The sequence below is a fragment of the Geotrypetes seraphini genome, chromosome 1, assembly GCF_902459505.1.
Source record: "Geotrypetes seraphini chromosome 1, aGeoSer1.1, whole genome shotgun sequence".
In the NCBI taxonomy this organism is placed as follows: domain Eukaryota; kingdom Metazoa; phylum Chordata; class Amphibia; order Gymnophiona; family Dermophiidae; genus Geotrypetes; species Geotrypetes seraphini.
This window is the reverse complement of record NC_047084.1, coordinates 296304419-296323616: the sequence shown is the minus strand read 5'-3', so window position 1 is coordinate 296323616 and position 19198 is coordinate 296304419. Positions and strand designations below refer to the sequence as shown.

The 19198-nt window shown below is 43.7% G+C and overlaps 1 protein-coding gene across 6 annotated transcripts in view; it reads right to left on the bottom strand.

The window, feature by feature from the left end:
• Window positions 1-19198, bottom strand: part of LOC117364564 (PC-esterase domain-containing protein 1A-like) — a 163098-nt gene that overhangs the window by 55688 nt on the left and 88212 nt on the right. For all 6 annotated transcript variants that reach the window (XM_033953914.1, XM_033953931.1, XM_033953922.1 and 3 more), the window contains exon 5: window positions 15053-15285. In XM_033953914.1, coding sequence (XP_033809805.1) covers window positions 15053-15285 — 233 coding nt within the window. The remainder of the gene's footprint in view (window positions 1-15052; window positions 15286-19198) is intronic.

Below are 19198 nucleotides of genomic sequence, written 5' to 3'. Positions count from 1 at the left end.
TACAGAACACAACTACCAACAATAACCCAACTGAAACACGCCACACAGAACACCGACAGATCGTCCGCAGAAAGGGTGGGGCTCTGGATTCATCTGCTGCTCCTAAAGGAAAGAAAATTAACAGGTAAGAACATAATTTTTCCTTCCTTAGCACAGCAGCAGATGAATCCAGAGACTAGTGGGATGTAGCAAAGCAAAACTCAAACCGGGTGGGAAGCTAACGCCGCCTCCACAATAACCGAAGCGCCAAAACTAGCCTCCACATGGGCCGCCACATCCAATCGGTAATGTTTCGAAAAGGTATTCCCAGAAGACCAAGTAGCCGCACGGCAAATCTCCTCCAAGGAAAGACCTCCTGACTCCGCCCAAGACGCAGCCAACGCTCGAGTCGAATGAGCACGAAGCAATCGTTTCTTTGACCCAACGAGCAATGGAAGCCTTAGATGCAGCCATACCTTTGTTCCTGCCCGCAAACAACACGAACAGGTGGTCCGACCGACGAAAGTCGTTAGTCACCTCCAAATAATGCAGAACAATCCTGCACACATCCAGGAAACGCAAAGAAGAGAAGCGCTCCCCCCAATCCTCCCGCCAAAAAGCCAGGAGGAATAAACACTGGTTCACATGAAAGGAAGAAACCACCTTAGGCAGAAAGGACGGCACTGTCCGAACAGACACCCCAGCATCCGAAATGCGCAAAAAAGGATCCCTGCAAGACAGCGCCTGCAACTCCGACACCCGTCTGGCTGAAGCCATAGCCACCAAAAACACCGTTTTCAAAGTGGCATCTTTCAGAGTAGCATTAGACAAAGGCTCAAAAGGTGCCGCCCGCAATCCCCCAAGGACAAGCTTAAGACTCCACAAGGACAGGTTCGTTTTACAGGAGGCCGAATATGGTGAACCCCTTTGAGGAATCGAACCACGTCAGATTGAGACGCTAGCGCAGAACGAGAGATCCGGCCCCTGTAACAAGCAATGGCCGCCACCTGAACCTTCAGGGAATTATAGGCCAACCCTTTAGCTACGCCCTCCTGCAGAAAGGAAAGAATAGCCGACAGATGCCTGGAAGGGCGAAAGACCCTGCCCCCTACACCAAGACTCAAAAACTCTCCAGACTCTAGCATAGGAGGCAGAGGTAGAAATCTTTTTGGCTTGAAGAAGAGTGGAAATAACCTGTTCTGAATAGCCTCTACGTCTCAGCCGCGACCGTTCAAGAGCCAGGCCGTAAGACCAAAGTGGGACGGATTTTCCATGGAGATTGGACCCCGAGTCAGCAAGTCCGGAGTCACTGGGAACATCAGCCGATCGCCCGCCGACAGCTGAATCAGGTCCGCGTACCACGGCTGACGGGGCCAATCCGGAGCCACAACGATCACCCTGCCCGGAAAGAGAGAGATGCGGTGCAACACCTAACCTATCATCGGCCAAGGAGGAAATACATAAAGAAGGCAACCCAGAGGCCACGGGAGGGCTAACGAGTCCACCCCCTCCGACTCCTGTTCCTTGCGTCTGCTGAAGAACCGAGGAAGCTTCGCATTGAGGGACGAGGCCATGAGATCCATCTCCGGAAGACCCCACCGTAGGACCAGCAAATCGAACGCCCGAACAGACAACTCCCATTCGCCTGGATCGAGAAGATTTCTGCTGAGGAAGTCCGCCTGAACATTTTCATGACCCGCAATGTGTGCCACCGAGAGAAGAGGAACATGCACTTCCGCCCATCGAAACAGAACCAATGCCTCGTCGGCCAACTGAGGACTCTGGGTACCCCCCCTGGCGATTGATATACGCCACCGCCGTGACACTGTCCGAAAAGACCCTGGTCAGACGGTCCTGAACCATGGACTGAAACGCCAGAAGCGCAAGTCTCATCGCTCTCAACTCCAGCATATTGATCGACCAAGGCGCCTCCTCCTGGGACCAAACTCCCTGCGGCGAGGCATGGAGGCACTGGGCTCCCCAGCCCAGAAGACTGGCATCCGTCGTAATCATGACCCAATCCGGCGTCGCAAGCGGCATGCCCCGGAACAGATTGATCTCGCTGAGCCACCACTGCATGCTGCGGGACGCCTGAGGACTCCACTGGAGACGCCGATCGTAGTCCTGAGACACAGGGGACCACCGGGAAAGAAGAGCTTCTGCAACGGCCTCATGTGGAACCGAGCCCAGGGAACCACCTCCAGAGCCGCCACCATCGAGCCCAGAACCTGTACATAATCCCAAACCCGAGGCCTGGGCGACCGGAGAAGCAGACGAACCTGAGACTGCAACTTCTCTCCCCGGTCCCGGGGCAGAAACACCTTCCCCAGACAAGTGTCGAACCTCACTCCCAGATGTTCCAATGACTGGGACGGGGACAGAGAGCTCTTGGGAAAGTTGATGATCCACCCCAAAGACTGAAGGAGAGAGATCACTCTCTTGAGTAACCGACAAACTCTCCTGCCTGGAAGAGGCGCAGATCAACCAGTCGCCCAAGTAAGGGTGCACGCGAATTCCCTCTTTGTACAGAAATGCTGCCACCACCACAATCACCTTTGAAAAGGTGCGGGGAGCCGTGGCAAGACCAAAGGGCATCGCCCGAAATTGATAATGCTGGCCTAGGATCGCAAACCGAAGAAACCTCTGATGCGGAGGCCAGATCGGAATATGGAGGTACGCCTCCTTGAGATCGAGGGACGTGAGGAACTCCCCAGGTTGTACCGCTGCAATAACTGAGCGAAATGTCTCCATACGGAAATGGTGAACCCTGAGAAATTTGTTGACCCTCTTGAGATCCAGCACAGGTCTGACCGACCCCCCTTTTTTTGGGCACAATGAAGTAAATGGAATACCTGCCGAGACCTACCTCTTCCAGGGGACCGGCACCACCGCCCCCAGATCCAGAAGCACCTGAAGAGTTAGGCGGACCGAGTCTCCCTTGGCCGCCCCATTGCACGAGGATACCAAGAAAGAATCGGCGACGGGAGAGGAAAACTCTAACTTGTAACCGTCTCGAATAATGTCCAAAACCCACTGATCCGACGTTATCTTGGCCCACTTCGCCAGAAAGGCAGACAGCTGCCCCAAGGGAATGGCGGAGGGAGCCGAGACCCCGTCATTGTGGAGTGCGATTTGCTGGAGCACGTGCTGGCTGAACTGATGGGGGTTTCGCTGCATGAAAGGAACTCTTTTGTGGAAACCTAGGTCTCGAAGTAGTGAAGGAACTGTAAGAGGGCTGAAAGGATGGCTTACCTGGCCTATATCTCTTAACATCCCGGAAGCGCGGTCTGGCAGCCGAGGATTTCAAAGGGAGTCTAGACCTGTCCTCCGGTAAGCGCTGTGTTTTGGTATCACCAAAATCCTTCACCAACCTATCTAAATCTTCCCCAAACAACAAACGTTCTTTAAAAGGGAGTTTCACGAGCCGAAGCTTGGACGCCGCATCCGCCGCCCAATTACGGAGCCACAAAGATCTGCGAGAAACCACGGAAAGAGACATTTGTTTGGCAGAAGCACGAATAATATCATATAAGGCATCCGCCAAATACGCTAGACCAGACTCCAGATTAGCCACTTCTGAGGGGACAGAACCCCCGGACTCCATCATGTTATCCGCCAGGAGTTTGAGACCATTGCAAACAAGCATGTGCGGCATATGAACTGCAAACTGCGGCTTGCAAGGTGACCGCTGCTACTTCAAAGGACATTTTAAGCGATGACTCAATCTTCCTATCCTGGACATCCTTTAGTGCAACAGCCCCTCCACCGGCAGGGTAGTCTTCTTGGTGACCGCGGCTACCAACGCGTCAACCCTAGGCAACTTAAATTTCTTTAGTTCATTCAGAGCAATAGGATACAACTGCCGCATGGCTTTTGACACCCGCAGACTGGCCTCTGGCGTGTCCCATTGCGTCGCGATAAGCTCCTGCATGGCTTCATGCACCGGAAAAGATCTAGTCGGCTTGCGTGTCCCTGCCATAAGGGGGTTCGCGGACCGAGAAACTTGCAGATCCTCCTGCGAGATGTTCAAACCTTGCAAAGCCTTAGAAATCAACGAGGAAAGTTCTTCCCTGTTGTTCCGCCACTTATTTCTGTCAGATGGGATGATCAGTGACACTCAGAAAAGCACATAGACAATATAAAAGCATAAACAATAACCCTTTATTATATATATATATATATATATATATATATATATATATATATATATATATATATATATATATGAATATAAGAATAAAATAGCATCACCGTAATCCCAGGCAACGACCATCTTCACAATTGGGAATCCCTGCAATTGATAGGTGGGTGGACACGGGAGACTATCCCTTTAGACGTCTTGGATTCTAATGTTAGGGGCAGAGTTCCGTCCTTATAAAGGGTGAAAGCTGCTGAGTTCAAAAGCATGAACAGCTGGTCCTGCGATTCAGGCACACCCTGTCCTGGTCTTTTGTTCTTTGTTGTTTTGGCAACACCCAGGTCAAGGAGGTCAAGATAGCAGATACTTGTTGCAAAAACCAGCTTCCCATCTGGTTTTACTGCCCTTTTGATGTTGTTTGGGCAACCCCCAGGTCAAAGAGGTCAAGATAGCAGATACTTGTTGCAAAAACCAGCTTCCCATCTGGTTTTACTGTCCTTTTGATGTTGTTTGGGCAACCCCCAGGTCAAAGAGGTCAAGATAGCAGATAAGCAGACTTGTGGATACATGTCAGTAGTATGCTGAGTCTCAGTTACCCCCTGGCCATAGGTATAACAGTCCACCCCTGGATCCTCAAGTCTGCACCTCCCAATAAGAAATCATCCGAATAAAGGGAGAGAGTGTCCGTTTGTATACACAATAGGTAAACCCACAATTAAGAAATGTTAACATAAGGATAGTTAAACAAAAATATAGAGTAAGGAATGAAGAAACACCTTTTGTGCCATAGCACTCCCTCTAGTAAAAGCATCTGTTTCAAAATTTAGTATCTATTTTATGCTGTAGCAAAGTAAGGTTACACTGCTGATTTGCTTTATTTGGCTTTCTTTATAGATGGCAATAAAATAATTGGAGTAAGTACCTCGGCAAAAGAAAAATTAATATTTACATTTGATATAAACATACTGAAAAGGGAGCTTGAATAGCAGGAATCACAAGTTCAACAGTACTGCTAGCAACACAAACATTTTTATGTGATATTTCTTGTATAAAGGTATAACCTTGCGGTGGAATGGTCCATTGGCACAAATTGTAGGTATGTTGTAAAGAACATGGTTCATAGATGACACGTTTGTTTTATTTTGTTCATCTATTTGTTGCCCATGACAAGTGGGAAACCCTAAGTGGGGTCCCAATGTCAAAGGCATCGCCGTAAAAGGACACATTGTTTCATTTCAAAATTACACCATTTTCCATCTAAGGGTACAGAATGTGATGTGGTTAAAAAATAAAACACAGTTATCATTGACGACATGTAACATTAACAGATCATATCGTAGTGTTAGTTCATGATTATGTACAGTATTTGGCACCCATTCACCTTCCTATCTAAATACATCTGCTACTCTGGAGCCAAAATATGTTTGTTTGCCAGCCAGTATTTCAGAAACAATAGTATTTACTATACCTCAGGTTCTACATTTAGGTAAAGGTAAAATGGGAAAATTAATTTTCCATTCATAAATTATTTCCTTATGTTCTAAACTTGGTATTCTTGCATTCCCTAATATTTCTTGCTAATTAGGCATTTTACTTGAAAGTATCACGTATAGGGAATCATGGAAATTAATAATATTATTATTATATTTGTGCTCTTACTCATGGCTTACATACATTTAGGGTAGCTTCATATTCACCATCGATCACGCAGTTATCTGGTATCCCGTTTTTCTTAGCAGCTTTGATTAGGGTCTGGCTATGCTCCAGTTTCAATAGGCTTGCTATGCCACTCACATGCCTTCACTCACGTAAGAGTCAAGTGCACCACCCCCAGAGACCAGCCCTAATGTGAAGTGGCAGGATATAGGCTCACTTCTATTCCCAAGTCAGTGCCACATAATAGCGTCATGGCACGGCACTGTATGTCTGGTTGCGTGTCATCATCTTCTCGATCTGGTGAAATTTTCTCTTAACCCAGCATGTTAGCCAAATCATAAGAATAAGAGCAGAGCTGACCAATTCTATCACAAAGGGATGAAAGTCTATATGGAATAACATTTCCCAGTACGTGATTATCCAAGGAAAATATTTCATCATGACTGTTTAGTTTTAATGCTTTAGTTACAATAAACATCCCTAGTGATAAAAGAGAAGATAAGAAAAAGAAAAAGAAGAAAAACCACTTTATGTACAGAATGTGATAACATGTGACACCATACTGGGGTGTAAGGTAGTATTTGTTTGAGATAAGAGAAACAATACTAATGCACTTAAAGGTAATCTGTAGGACATTCAGAAAATACACTTTTTTATGTTCTGGACATAATTATTATGTCACTTAAGAGAGACCATAAACACGTACTGATGGTAATACCAAAATAACTTATGTCAGAGATGTGCACTGCACTGTTTATACCTGGTAAGTTAAATAAAGAGAGACCATTTTTTTATTTTATTTAGCAAATATCAAATACCAATGAGCACCATTTTACCAGGTATAAAGCTTTATAATTTTTTCTCTTCAGATATCCTCTTATAATATAACCCCTAACTAAATTATAATTGGGCTGTATGAGCCATAGCATAAAATCATTGTGAGCATGGTTTTCATAAGAAACTTTCTTGTATGTGGGGGAATCTTTTTTGGAAAGGGATATGGTACCATTTGGACTAATAGAAGGGGTGGAAAAACTCTGGAAATGGCCAATGTGCGATGTTTATTGGGGTACCCCATAAGCTAAAACAGACAACACATAACAGAAACAAACAAACACAGAGCTCCAGCATGCTTTCTTCCATCTGCAATGATTCAGGGTTGAATTTAATCTGTAAATAAGCACACTATTAATCAAAAGAGTCATAAACAAATTTGGTATCCATTGGATTCCCACTATCAGGTCACAGTGCTGGAAGTATTTTAAATATGGCCCAGTGAAATTGGTTCTAATGACCATGTCTGGATGCTAAGCTTCTAAAAGAAAGAGAGATAGAAACTTAAGTTAATTGCTCTATAGTTTTGCTGGTCTCCTTTCTATATTCTTCCATTTCCAAGCTCTGTCTCACAATCATAAGAGAATGCAAGCAGGGACATTTTAATCTATATAACATACAAGAGAGGTTTACGTGCAGGTACAGTGGTTCACAATGTTAGTGTTTGAGGTAAAAGACACATTTGCAAAATCACTTGGAGTGCAACTTCCTTATACTATCTAACAAAACTTTATACATTATAAAGGTCACTTAGCAATATTTCTACTTTTGTATTGTCCAACCTACCCCATATGTCACCCCAGATGTGAAATATGTTACCTCCAGAATCCAAAAAGGCCCAAGTTTGTTTTTTACTTAGGGGAGAAGGGAAGTTTACAATCTTCTGTTTAACTTTCTCTATCACCTTTCGGCATCCTTTTGCCCACTTAGTCAATATATTGTGATAGTTCTACTCCTGCATGTAAGGTCTAAATGTTCTGTTATAATCTTGTGATAGAAAGTGGGACTATGTAAGTATTTTTGTGGTAGTCTGGTAGATGTATATTGCCTCCCTTGCCAAGTGAATGCAAATTGTTCGGGACATTGTTCCACTATAGGAATAGTAAAAAATGCATTGGTTCATGTTTACAATTTTAGTGGAGTTCGGTACTACTATTGGTTTAGATAATTTCCCCACCACTACTGATCTCATAGGAATGTTTGGCAATTTATCAAAACTATAGATTCCATCGGAAAGCTGTAATGTTAACCCTTTTAGGATATCTAGCCCTATTATATTTTAAGGAATCTCATTGATCAATACAGTATATTCCCAAATTGGTAATTGTCCAATTTTAAAATCTGAAAATTTTTTTTTTTTCCGCTTGTATAATTTTCCCCCCAATCCTGATATTTATATTCCTCCACACGTGTCCACTACAGCTTGTACCTTTTGCTCCCCAGATTTCCACTAAATATTTATCTCTACATGCGGACGCTGTTCTAATTTGGTCCAGGCAAACACTGAGGCTTGGCATTCACATCATTGATCCTCCCATCACTTCCACCCTTTTAAATCAGGATAAAGAATGGAAGCAGTTTCCTCAGAAGGAGCCGTTGGCACCAAAATATCCTCCCTCTCTCCTTTGTTCACTTGTGCTTGAGACATAGATTTCTTCCCCAGTCCTCTACTTCTGTACATTTCCCATAACGTCCCTGTATCTTTCCCATCTATTTCTTCCCCCTTTACACCATCTTTTATTAATGCCAAAAACATATTCCTCCGAGACACCCGATTAGCCCTGTTTGAATTGGATTGTCCTTTTCTCTTTTTATCAAAAGTATTTTGAGGTCCCCAGTCCCCCCGATCTCCTAACTGTCGGACCGCTTCTAAGGCTTCCAAAATAGTCCTGTCTATTTGATTGATCAACAAAGTTATCATTACCTGTTTGTATGCCGGTGCAGCATACTTGATAATTTTATTTCTCATGGACACTGTAAAAGGTAATGACATATATGTGTCAGCATGACCTATTACTAAGGCTGCCTTCATAGCCTCCTCCTTAATTCTCATTTGAGCATCTTTTAATGTATACCAAATTTTATAATTTGAGGGCCAATCAGATTCAAGTGGATATCGCCTCGTGACACCCCTACTAATTATCTCTAATAAAGACCATTGGGCATTTTTTGCAGGATAAGGATCCTCCCGTAACGCATTTTGTACTGCTACTTCTTGACTAATTTGAACAAATTTAGGGGCATCTGTGGCATCCAACATAATCCCTGCTGCGCCCAGCTCCTGCATCCGAATTACCCATTGTATTAGTGGTTCCCCAGGCTGCTGTGTAAAGCGTGCCATCGTATCCATGACTTCCTGTGGAGTAGCATCCTCCATAACATTATTTCTAGTCAGATTTTCTCCTGTCTGCAGATTTCCCTGTAATCTTTGTCTCCTCACAGGCTTGGCTTCTAAACTTTCTGCCTGTTCTCCTTCAACACATATATCCTCCTCACTGTTATTAGAATTTGAATCCCAAATATCCCCATCCCGTTTGTTTGGATTCCAATCATCCAGCAGATGATAAACTAAGATTTTAACTTTTCTGTAATTCACTTTCCACCTCCGTTTCTTGTATTTATATCGTGCACATCGCACAGCTGCCTTTTCTGTTACATTTTGATAGGTGTCTACCTTATCCATTAACAACTTATTCTGACATTGTAGCATTTTAATGGCATGCTGTTGATTACACCTTTTCTTTTCCAGCTCTCCTAATTTCAATTGTAATTCATGTTTAGCTTCATGCAAATTCCTCCAATCTGACAAAACTATCCTTCCTTGTCTAGAAATTCCTTCTTGCTCTTCTCCTTTTGAGATTTTCACCTTTTGTAAGGAGGCACATACCCTGTTTCCCCGATGGTAAGACACTGTCTTATTTTTTTGGAAGGCCAAAATATGCTCTAGGGCTTATTTTCGGGGGGATGCCTTATTTACCCATGAAGAAGACTACAGTACACAGTTATTGTTGAAAAAAAACAGAATTTTATTACGTTCGCGATAGGTACGTTCGCAATGCGTTCGTTGGAGGAAGAAAACGGTCGGCTGAAGAATCGGTCGGCCGAAAAATCGTACCGTGTATGGCCAGCTTTATCCATCATACCATATATTGTACCATTTAATGTCCCCAATGTTCTCCATCAGGGAAACACAGTAAAGAGATTATTCTGTAGTGCAGCATCAGAGGGGACTTGACAATGTGAAACCATTGTTTATATACCGTATGCATTTTAAACAGGCTTTATATACAGTAAGTGGTATTGCTCACAGCAAAAGAAACCTGTCTGCGTGTCTCACTTTTGGATGTTCTGGCCGTGAACAAACTCCTGCAGTCTCCGTTAGGGAGGGATGAGGGAAGCTGCCTGTGTTTCCTTGTGCGGAGTCACGTGCGCGCGCTACAGTCCTGTCACTTCCTCCTCTTCACTTCATGACGAGGCGCGGCACGCAGCCATGGAGGCAAATACGGTAAACTGAGGGACCACACGGAGTCACCCACCGTACCACTCGATTCGGGTAAGCGCAGGTATCGGTGGGTGGCTTATTTTACATTTTTTTCTAAAAAGGGGGGGCTGTCTTATTTGATGGCCCTGCCTTATCATCGGGGAAACAGGGTAATTCATGTGGATCCCCACTTCCAAAAGTACAGGATTCACATAATCCTGCTTCTACAGACCACTCAGTGGCCATTAATTTACCTATACTGTCATTCCAATCCGGAATGGAGGGATTGGGAGCCTGCTCCTCAATCCCTTGTTTTCTAGGTAGCTTTTCTGACCACATTGATCACCCCACTTCTGGTACCAATATGTTCCGCCACTTATTTCTGTCAGATGGGATGATCAGTGACACTCAGAAAAGCACACAGACAATATAAAATCATAAACAATAACCCTTTATTATATATATATATATATATATATATATATATATATATATATATATATATATATATATATATATATATATATATATAAGAATAAAATAGCATCACCATAAACCCAGGCAACGACCATCTTCACAATTGGGAATCCCTGCAATTGATAGGTGGGTGGACACGGGAGACTATCCCTTTAGACGTCTTGGATTCTAATGTTAGGGGCAGAGTTCCGTCCTTATAAAGGGTGAAAGCTGCTGAGTTCAAAAGCATGAACAGCTGGTCCTGCGATTCAGGCACACCCGGTCCTGGTCTTTTGTTCTTTGTTGTTTTGGCAACACCCAGGTCAAGGAGGTCAAGATAGCAGATGCTTGTTGCAAAAACCAGCTTCCCATCTGGTTTTACTGTCCTTTTGATGTTGTTTGGGCAACCCCCAGGTCAAAGAGGTCAAGATAGCAGATACTTGTTGCAAAAACCAGCTTCCCATCTGGTTTTACTGTCCTTTTGATGTTGTTTGGGCAACCCCCAGGTCAAAGAGGTCAAGATAGCAGATAAGCAGACTTGTGGATATATGTCAGTAGTATTCTGAGTCTCAGTTACCCCCTGGCCATAGGCATAACACCTGTGAAAAAGACGGAGTGCGGAAGGATCATCCACGTCCCTACCCGTCAGCTCCTCCGCGTCCAATTCCGGTACCTCACCATCCTCAGGAAGAGTCAGAGACAAGGGGGAGACGGGGGTAGGGTCCCCCTCGTCCGCCGTTGCAAGTCTGCGCCACTTGGCCGCCTGTGACTGTACCGGAGGGGCAACATTAGGAAAAGTAGCAGTCCCAGAAGAAATAGGAGGAGTAGTAGTAGTCAGAGTAGGCAGTAAAGGCAGACTCAAATTCAAATTCACCGCCTGAGCAGGCTGAGAGCTCTGTAATACAAAGGCATGGTGCATCATCATTATAAATTCCGGCGAAAATGAGCCCAGCCCACATCCTGCCGGTCCGGCCTGCCCTGCAGTGGGATAAAATCGCAGCTTCCCCCAGCGCTCCTGATGCACCGAGAGCCGCCGAACTCTCATCAGACGCCAGCGTGCCCTGCAGCATGGCCGACTCAACCGCGCGGGAAAAGGAGCCAGAGCGCGCCTCCTCAGTGCGGGAAAACTCCACTTCACATGGCTGCAGCAAAGAATCTTCAGCCGGCGCGTCTGCACAGCCGGCAGAGCACAGACCCGACGGTGTTCTGCACTTCCCACAGCGCAAACACCGTTTCACAGACTCAGCCGCCATGGTAATTTTTTTTTTTTTTTTAAACCGGAGAAGCCCGCCAAAAACTACCGACGCAGCACACCAAACCCCAACATCCGGAACGGGCCAAACCGCACGAGACACACTCAAACCGGCAAATCCTACTCACCTAAACACATTCACTCAGCACAACAGCAGAAAAGTTATGGCTGGCAGTTTCCAGCTGGAAGCTGACCCGAAGGCACAGCACAGCACAGGGAGGCTCTGTCCAAATTATTGTATTTTTTTTTTTTTTAACTGGAAAGAAGAAACAAAACAGAGCCTAAGGAAACCCCTCAATCTACTGGAGGGGAGGGTGGAGAAGGGACCTGGGGGGGCCCAGGTGTAGCTCCCAAAGCTGGCACCGCTCAGCCAGACACCCCTTTCTTACTGAAAAGAACTAGTCTCAACAGAAGAACAGAAAAGTCACAGAAATTCATCCAGCACAGCCAGAATCCAGGAGCTAGATAGATAGCTACGAACCCCTGCTGGGAGATAGAGCAAACTGGATGTACAGGAGGAATGCCAGTCTATAAGACCACCTGTTAATCAGTTTCTCTATCTCCACCTGCTGGTCGATGTGAGCTATCCCACTAGTCTCTGGATTCATCTGCTGCTGTGCTAAGGAAAAAGGCTTTTATTTTCAAATCGGGAAATCCAAGATCCCAAGACTTGTGGAGTACTATGCTCAAAAGATTTCAGTTTCATTTTTACCGCTTGCCCCTCCCTCCTCACATTTAGCTCATTGTGCAGATATACAGTATGAAGGGGTGCTGAAAAGTTCAATCAATAATCTGAAACAATGTCAAAAACATAGAATTTCATTTCTATAAAATGCACAATGAAATAACGCTTTCAGCTACAGTGGCAAAATAATGCTCAGAATTTAGGAAGTTGGTTGGGCTGAGAACTTTTCAACACCCCCCACATATAACTTAGCACTTAACAGGTGTACATCGATTTGCAAAGGAACAATGGGGCCAAGATCTTTTTTCTCAACTCTGTATATTTTATAATATTTTTGCTCTGAAGCAGCAGCATGCTAATCTCTGCAGACAAATTCAGTTTTGAGAAATGCAAAATGAAGCACCTGTGATATCTTCTAGACAGAAAAATTGCCTGTGACATTATGAATGGATTAATGGAATTTATTTGCCAAAAAATTTAAACGTTGCATGATTATAAAATCTCCTGCTACATATTTAGAAACTAATCTTTATTTAATGATAACTATTTAAACCATAATGTATCTTAAATAGAAAGCTAGTTATAAAATGCTTTTTTGAGGAAGAATCTATTTAAAAAAAAAAAAAAATCAAATTTAAATAAATAAATAAATCTGATTTTTAAAAAAAGTTTCTTTTAAAAAAAAAATCATTAATTTTTATCCACTCTATATTGCCTGGCTATCCAAGGAATTTAAAGCAGTTTTCAGCACATGTCCTATATTTTATTAAGCGATGCAGTACAAAGAGCTCTACAGATTACATCAGAGTTACAACCTTAGCTGGCAACACAGTATTTTAAGTTTTCTTCTGCAGTGGTCTGTAATAGCGGGCTCCTGACATCCCCAACCTTCTCTTTGATGCTTCTAGCCCAGTGGTCTCAAACTCAAACCCTTTGCAGAGCCACATTTTGGATTTGTAGGTACTTGAAGGGCCGCAGAAAAAAATAGTTAATGTCTTATTAAAGAAATGTCAGTTTTGCATGAGGTAAAACGCTTTATAATTTATAAATCTTTCCTTTTGGCTAAGTCTTAATAATAATATTGTCATTTATAGCTAAAGAGACATATGATCAAGAAACTGTTTTATTTTACTTTTGTGATTATGATAAACATACCGAGGGCCTCAAAATAGTACCTGGCGGGTCGCATGTGGCCCCCGGGCCGTGAGTTTGAGACCACTGTTCTAGCCTATGCGGGAGGAAAAACCTGTGAATCCCTGAGAACACCTGTGGAAGGAATGAAGAGTATGATGACTCCCTGCTAACGTCCAGCGAAACTTGTTCACAGGGAGTGACTTAAGGCAGTGCTCAGCAACACCTGTTTAGAGGTCATCCAGACCTCTGCCAACAAGAAGCTGGCCCTTGAAAAGACGTCCACTGAAGTGATCCCTGAGGCAGCATTTTCAGTCCAAAGATGGATCCAAAGAGTCCGGCACACAGACACTGCACCAGCAGAGAATGTACTAAGAACTTGAATGAGATCATAAAGGGCACCTGGCATCATTACCAGAAGAGGACAGGCATGCACCTCTACAGAGGACGCATTGCGCAGGCCAGAATGACAGGCACGCGCAATAAAGGAAGTGGCCACTGCTGCTTGGCTATCTGAAGATGCTGCTAGAAAAGAATGTTTTGTATCATAATATCCACCCTGCGATCCTGAGAGTCCTTAAACCTCACTCCTCATCACTAGGGAGGGCTGAGCGCTGGACAACCTGCGCCACAGCAGAATCTACCTCAGGTTGATCAAATCTGCTGAAAATCAGGATCCAGGTGATAAAGTGTAGACATAGCTTTAGAAGGTCGGAAAGAGCTTTTTGAGGTATCACATTGTTCTTAAACCAGACCAAGGAGCTATTTACTGAATGGAAATAAGGGCAAAGGAGAACAGTCCCAAGACCGCAGCCTGAGAAATGAAAGGTGGAGAATCCAAATGGAGTTCTTTCAGATCATCATCCGTAAAGAGGTGAACAGAAGTCTGCTTAAAAATCTGTGAAGGGTCAGCACCCAAATCCAGACACTCAGGGCGGCCAAGGAGACCAGTCTAAGCAAAGGCATCAGCCGGATCCAAAATAAAGACAGTGGCAGGAAACAGAAGAACCATAATATCTGAAAGAATCATAATATCTGAAAGACAACTACTGCAATCCAGGTCTGGCACAGACGGACGAGAGGGCTCCTGAACAGGATAAGCAGCATAAAATCTGTTTTATTCCTTGAGATCTTGCCAGGTACTTCGATTGGCCACTATTGAAAATAGGATATTGGGTCTGATAGAATTTCAGTCTGTCTGAGTAAGGCAACTAATGTTCTTAGCTATCTTTCATAAAATATGTAAGTATTTCCCATTTGATGTTCAGGAATTGCCAACATTAAGAGGGGCATTTCTACTGAGGAGGTCTTGTGACATCTTTTGTTGTCTCCCTAGAACAATCCCCATTAATCTAGAATCTCTAACTTTAACCAAAATGTTTTACAGAAGATCACTTGCAACACCGAGAGAGACTTGTCTTTACCCGTAAAATACTTTACCTTGAAACATCCCAGAGACAGGAGTTGGTAATTACAACATCAGGCTGTGGCCCAGCCTTGAAATCTGCCAATATGCTCTCCAGATAGTCAGAATACACACGAGTTAGGAAGTAGAAGCGTATCAGGTGGTGGTCTGTTCGGTACTGACGTACTTCACGGTATTTGGTTCCATTGTTTAATTCTCCAAGCTGTCCTCCTTCCACCAGAGAATCTCTCTCAAAGGATAACTCCCCCTAGGGATGCAGAACAAAACTTTAACCATAGAGCATTTTGGAGTAAATAAGTTCAACACCTCAAATGTTAATATTGCTGAGATGGCCAGGGCTGGTGTTGGACTCGCAGAGAACCATAGCAGAAACTGAGAAGCTCATCTGCAAGCTATGTCTCCTTCCCCTCTCCTGTTGCTCAACGTGCTTTTACTTTCCTTCTGCCTTGCCTAATCACTCTAGACAGGGGAACAAGAATAGTGAGGAAATAAAATGAGAGAAAAGACAAATGGACAGCAGTCGCTTATTTTGAAAATATTAACTGAAATATATTAGCTAGGGAAATGTGCCTAGCAAATGTAATTTTATTGTGATCAACAGGAAAAGAAATATATTTTACCTCCCCACTATTAAAGTGCTTGCCGAGGTTCCCCAGTTCAATTTTTGTCTACATTTTCTTTTTTTAATTTTATTTCCATGATCCCTTGATCTGTATTTGGTGAGGGTCTGTCTGTGATTTTAATGGTGGGTGGGGAGACTGGAGTGGGGGCATGGAGGAAGAGAAGGAATTGGGCGGGGAGGGCTTCTTTATTTTCTGTCTGGGCCATAGCTTGTCTAACACCAGCTCTGACCCTCGCTGTAGCTAGTGGGGATCCTCAAGCCACATCAGCTGAGGACCTCCTCTAATGACAGCCAAACTCCCTTCTATTAAACTTGGCAGGCCAGATGCAGCATATTTGTCACTGACAACTAAAGCATGTGTGGGGTGCCGGCAGCTGTAGCTAAAGGAGTTGCTGCTGCATGCCTAGTTTGGTAAAGGAAGCACAGTTCATCTTTGAAGGAAAACTTCAACTGGCAGAGCTTGGGGATCCTCATGAGCATATTTATAATTTTAAGTTGGTTGGTGCTGGGGTAGAGAATTTTATGCCCACCCAGTTTGGCCTCAGGCCTAACCAAAATTGGCTATCTGTCTAAGCCATTGGTTCGAAAATCTTAAAACTCAGTACCCAGTCCCACTCTGCTGTTTTTTTTCAGTTTCAGAGGTAGTCATATCTGGACAAAATATACAGCTTGCAAAACAAAAAAGTTACATGGGCTTTTAATTGTAATTAAAACTATTTTCTTAACCAACATTTTCACACATTTATAAATTTACTTTGGTGAAAATCCTCAAAAATGCTATATTGTTAAGTAAGAATAAAAAACATTTCTACACATACATACACATCCAGGATGGGGGGGAAGGGAGCTGCATTGGAATTTGATTCAGGGAATTTATGGATAGTTTCTTGAAGGTTTTATTTTATTTGAATATTAGGTGGGAGGGGGGAGGAAATATAATTGTACATTAATGTCTGAAAGTTTATTGTGCTTGTCTTGTAATATTTTATGTATATGAATTACTTGTTACACAATTGTAATTTGAAAATTCAATAAAGATATACAAAAAAAAAAAAACCCATTTCTAAAATGCAAGACAAACACTAAAAGTCCTTTTTGCATATATACATTCACATACATACAAGAGAGCACTGAAAAGTTCACAGCCCAACCAAGAAGAAAATGATGTGGAGTCATGAAACTTACAAGTTATTCCACATAGTCACCCCTAAGTTCAACACGTTTTGCACATCATGTCCGTTTCTGAAACCCTTCCAAAAAATATAAAAAAGGATGGAGTTGGTCCAAAGGAAGGCTACTAAAATTGTGTGTGGTCTTCGTGATAAGGCGTACGGGGACAGACTTAAGATCTCAATCTGTATACTTTGGAGGAAAGGCAGGAGAGGGGAGATATGATAGAGACGTTCAAATACCTACATAATGTAAATGCGCATGAGTCGAGTCTCTTTCATTTGAAAGGAAACTCTGCAATGAGAGGGCATAGGATGAAGTTAAGCTGTGATTTCAGGAAATACTTTTTTACAGAAAGGATGGTAGATGCATGGAACAGTCTCACAGAAGAGATGGTAGAGACAGACTGTGTCTGAATTTGAAAGGGCCTGGGATAAGCACGTGGGATCTCTCGGAGAGAGAAAGAGATAATAGTTACTGCAGATGGGCAAACTAGATGGGCCATTTGGCCTTTATCTGCCATCATGTTTCTATGGTCACTGAATACTGCTCTGCTGCTGCAAGATCTGGTGAGTAGGGTGGATGATCTATGAACTGAAACCACAATTGCATCAAAACATCCATTGTTTTGCCAGCCTTATGAGCAGGTGCATCGTCTTGCAAAAAGAGAACTCCTTTCCGCAGCTTCCCTCTCCTTTTTTCTTTCACTGCCTCCTTTAAATCAGCACATTAACTGTTTGGCCCCTTTGAAGACAGTCATTACACCACCTTCCTGATCCGAAAACATTGTGGCCATGACCTTTCCTGCTGACTTTTGAGTCTTGAATTTCCTTGGCCTTGGAGAACCCGAGTGCCACCCTTGCATGAACTGTTTTGTCTCAGGATCGTAGTGGTGTAACAATGTTTCATCAACAGTAACTAGTCATTCCAAAACCAGCTCACTGAAAATGCTGCAAAACCAACTTGGAAGTGTCCACTTGATGCTGTTTCTTATCAGCATTCAAACATTTGGGCACCCACTTGGCTGACACCATATGTATACTCAACTGCTCACCCATTGGCCCTGGATGGAGAGATCTCCACAATAAGCACCCCAGCCGAAAAGACAGGTGTCTTGTCATGAGCATTATCCATTCTGTAGCTCGAAGGGGCAGGCCCTTTGACAGCACCTCTCCCCGAAGCTACCAGTATAAGCTGCTCCTCGCTGTCTCCGTCCAAGGGAGTGGCATCCAAAGGTGATAAAGGGACTGCCGAGACTTTAGGGACTTCTGTAGAAGTCACATGTACCCCCTGGCCCAGGGAACAACCTCCAGGGAGGCCGCCATGGATGCGGGGCATCAAAGTGCTAAAAGATCCATAATCTGTTTCTGGAGCTTCTGTTTGCATGGCTCGGGAGGAAAAACACAACTTTGCACCGTGTCGAACTGAATGCCCAGATATTCTTGACAATCCAGCCCAAGGACTGCAGCAGAGACACCACAGTCCCTACTGCCTGCTCGCACTCCAGCTCACACTCCTGCTCTTAAATACACATTGAATTTATGCAAACATCATTGATGTATATAAGTTGCAAGAGAATTTGAATATGGAATAAAGCTTCCAGCGAGGACTTCTTAAACAGTCAGCTGTTTATCATGGTCTAATAAACAGATGGTCCTAGGAAACTATTGAATGAATGGTGCATTGAGATTTAAGATGGTGGATGAAGCTATGGCCGATACCATTATAGGCTGCTTCTCCTATCAGGGAAGCTTCACTTTAGGAAAGTAAAGGGATCAAATCCAACCCCTTGTTCTCAAGAGTCCCTATTTGAAGGACCATCATAGTCTAAAATAGCCTCCGCTCTCAGGGAAGAAGCTCTCCGAGTCTCCAATGAGGTCTGCACGCTGGAACGCTCCACAGATCTGACTGTTGGATGTCTTATGCATAAGCCTGCCAGAGAAGGATTAATGAAATTTGCCCCTTAGGGTGAAGCAAACACCTTTTCTTGGACTGCTATTCCAGGGCTCCAGGTGTTTCATTTTCCCCTGACAAGACTATTTGCCATTCTCTAGCCTTAGAATCTGCACTGTACATTGCATAAAGGAGCTCTTCAGCTGCCCATCCAGCACAAGTAAAGCATGATTTAGGGGTACAGTGGTGCCTCACACAATGAACTTAATTCGTTCCAGGAGCAAGTTTGTTATGCGAAAAGTTCGTTATGTGAAACGCGTTTTCCCATAACAATACATGTTAAAAAAAATAATTCGTTCTTCAGCATAAAATATGCTAAGATGACATAAAAAAAGATAAATTTGTCAAAATGGTGAAAATGGTGGTCTTGCTGAGGCCAAACTCTTTGACGAGGTCACACTGTTTTACCCCACAT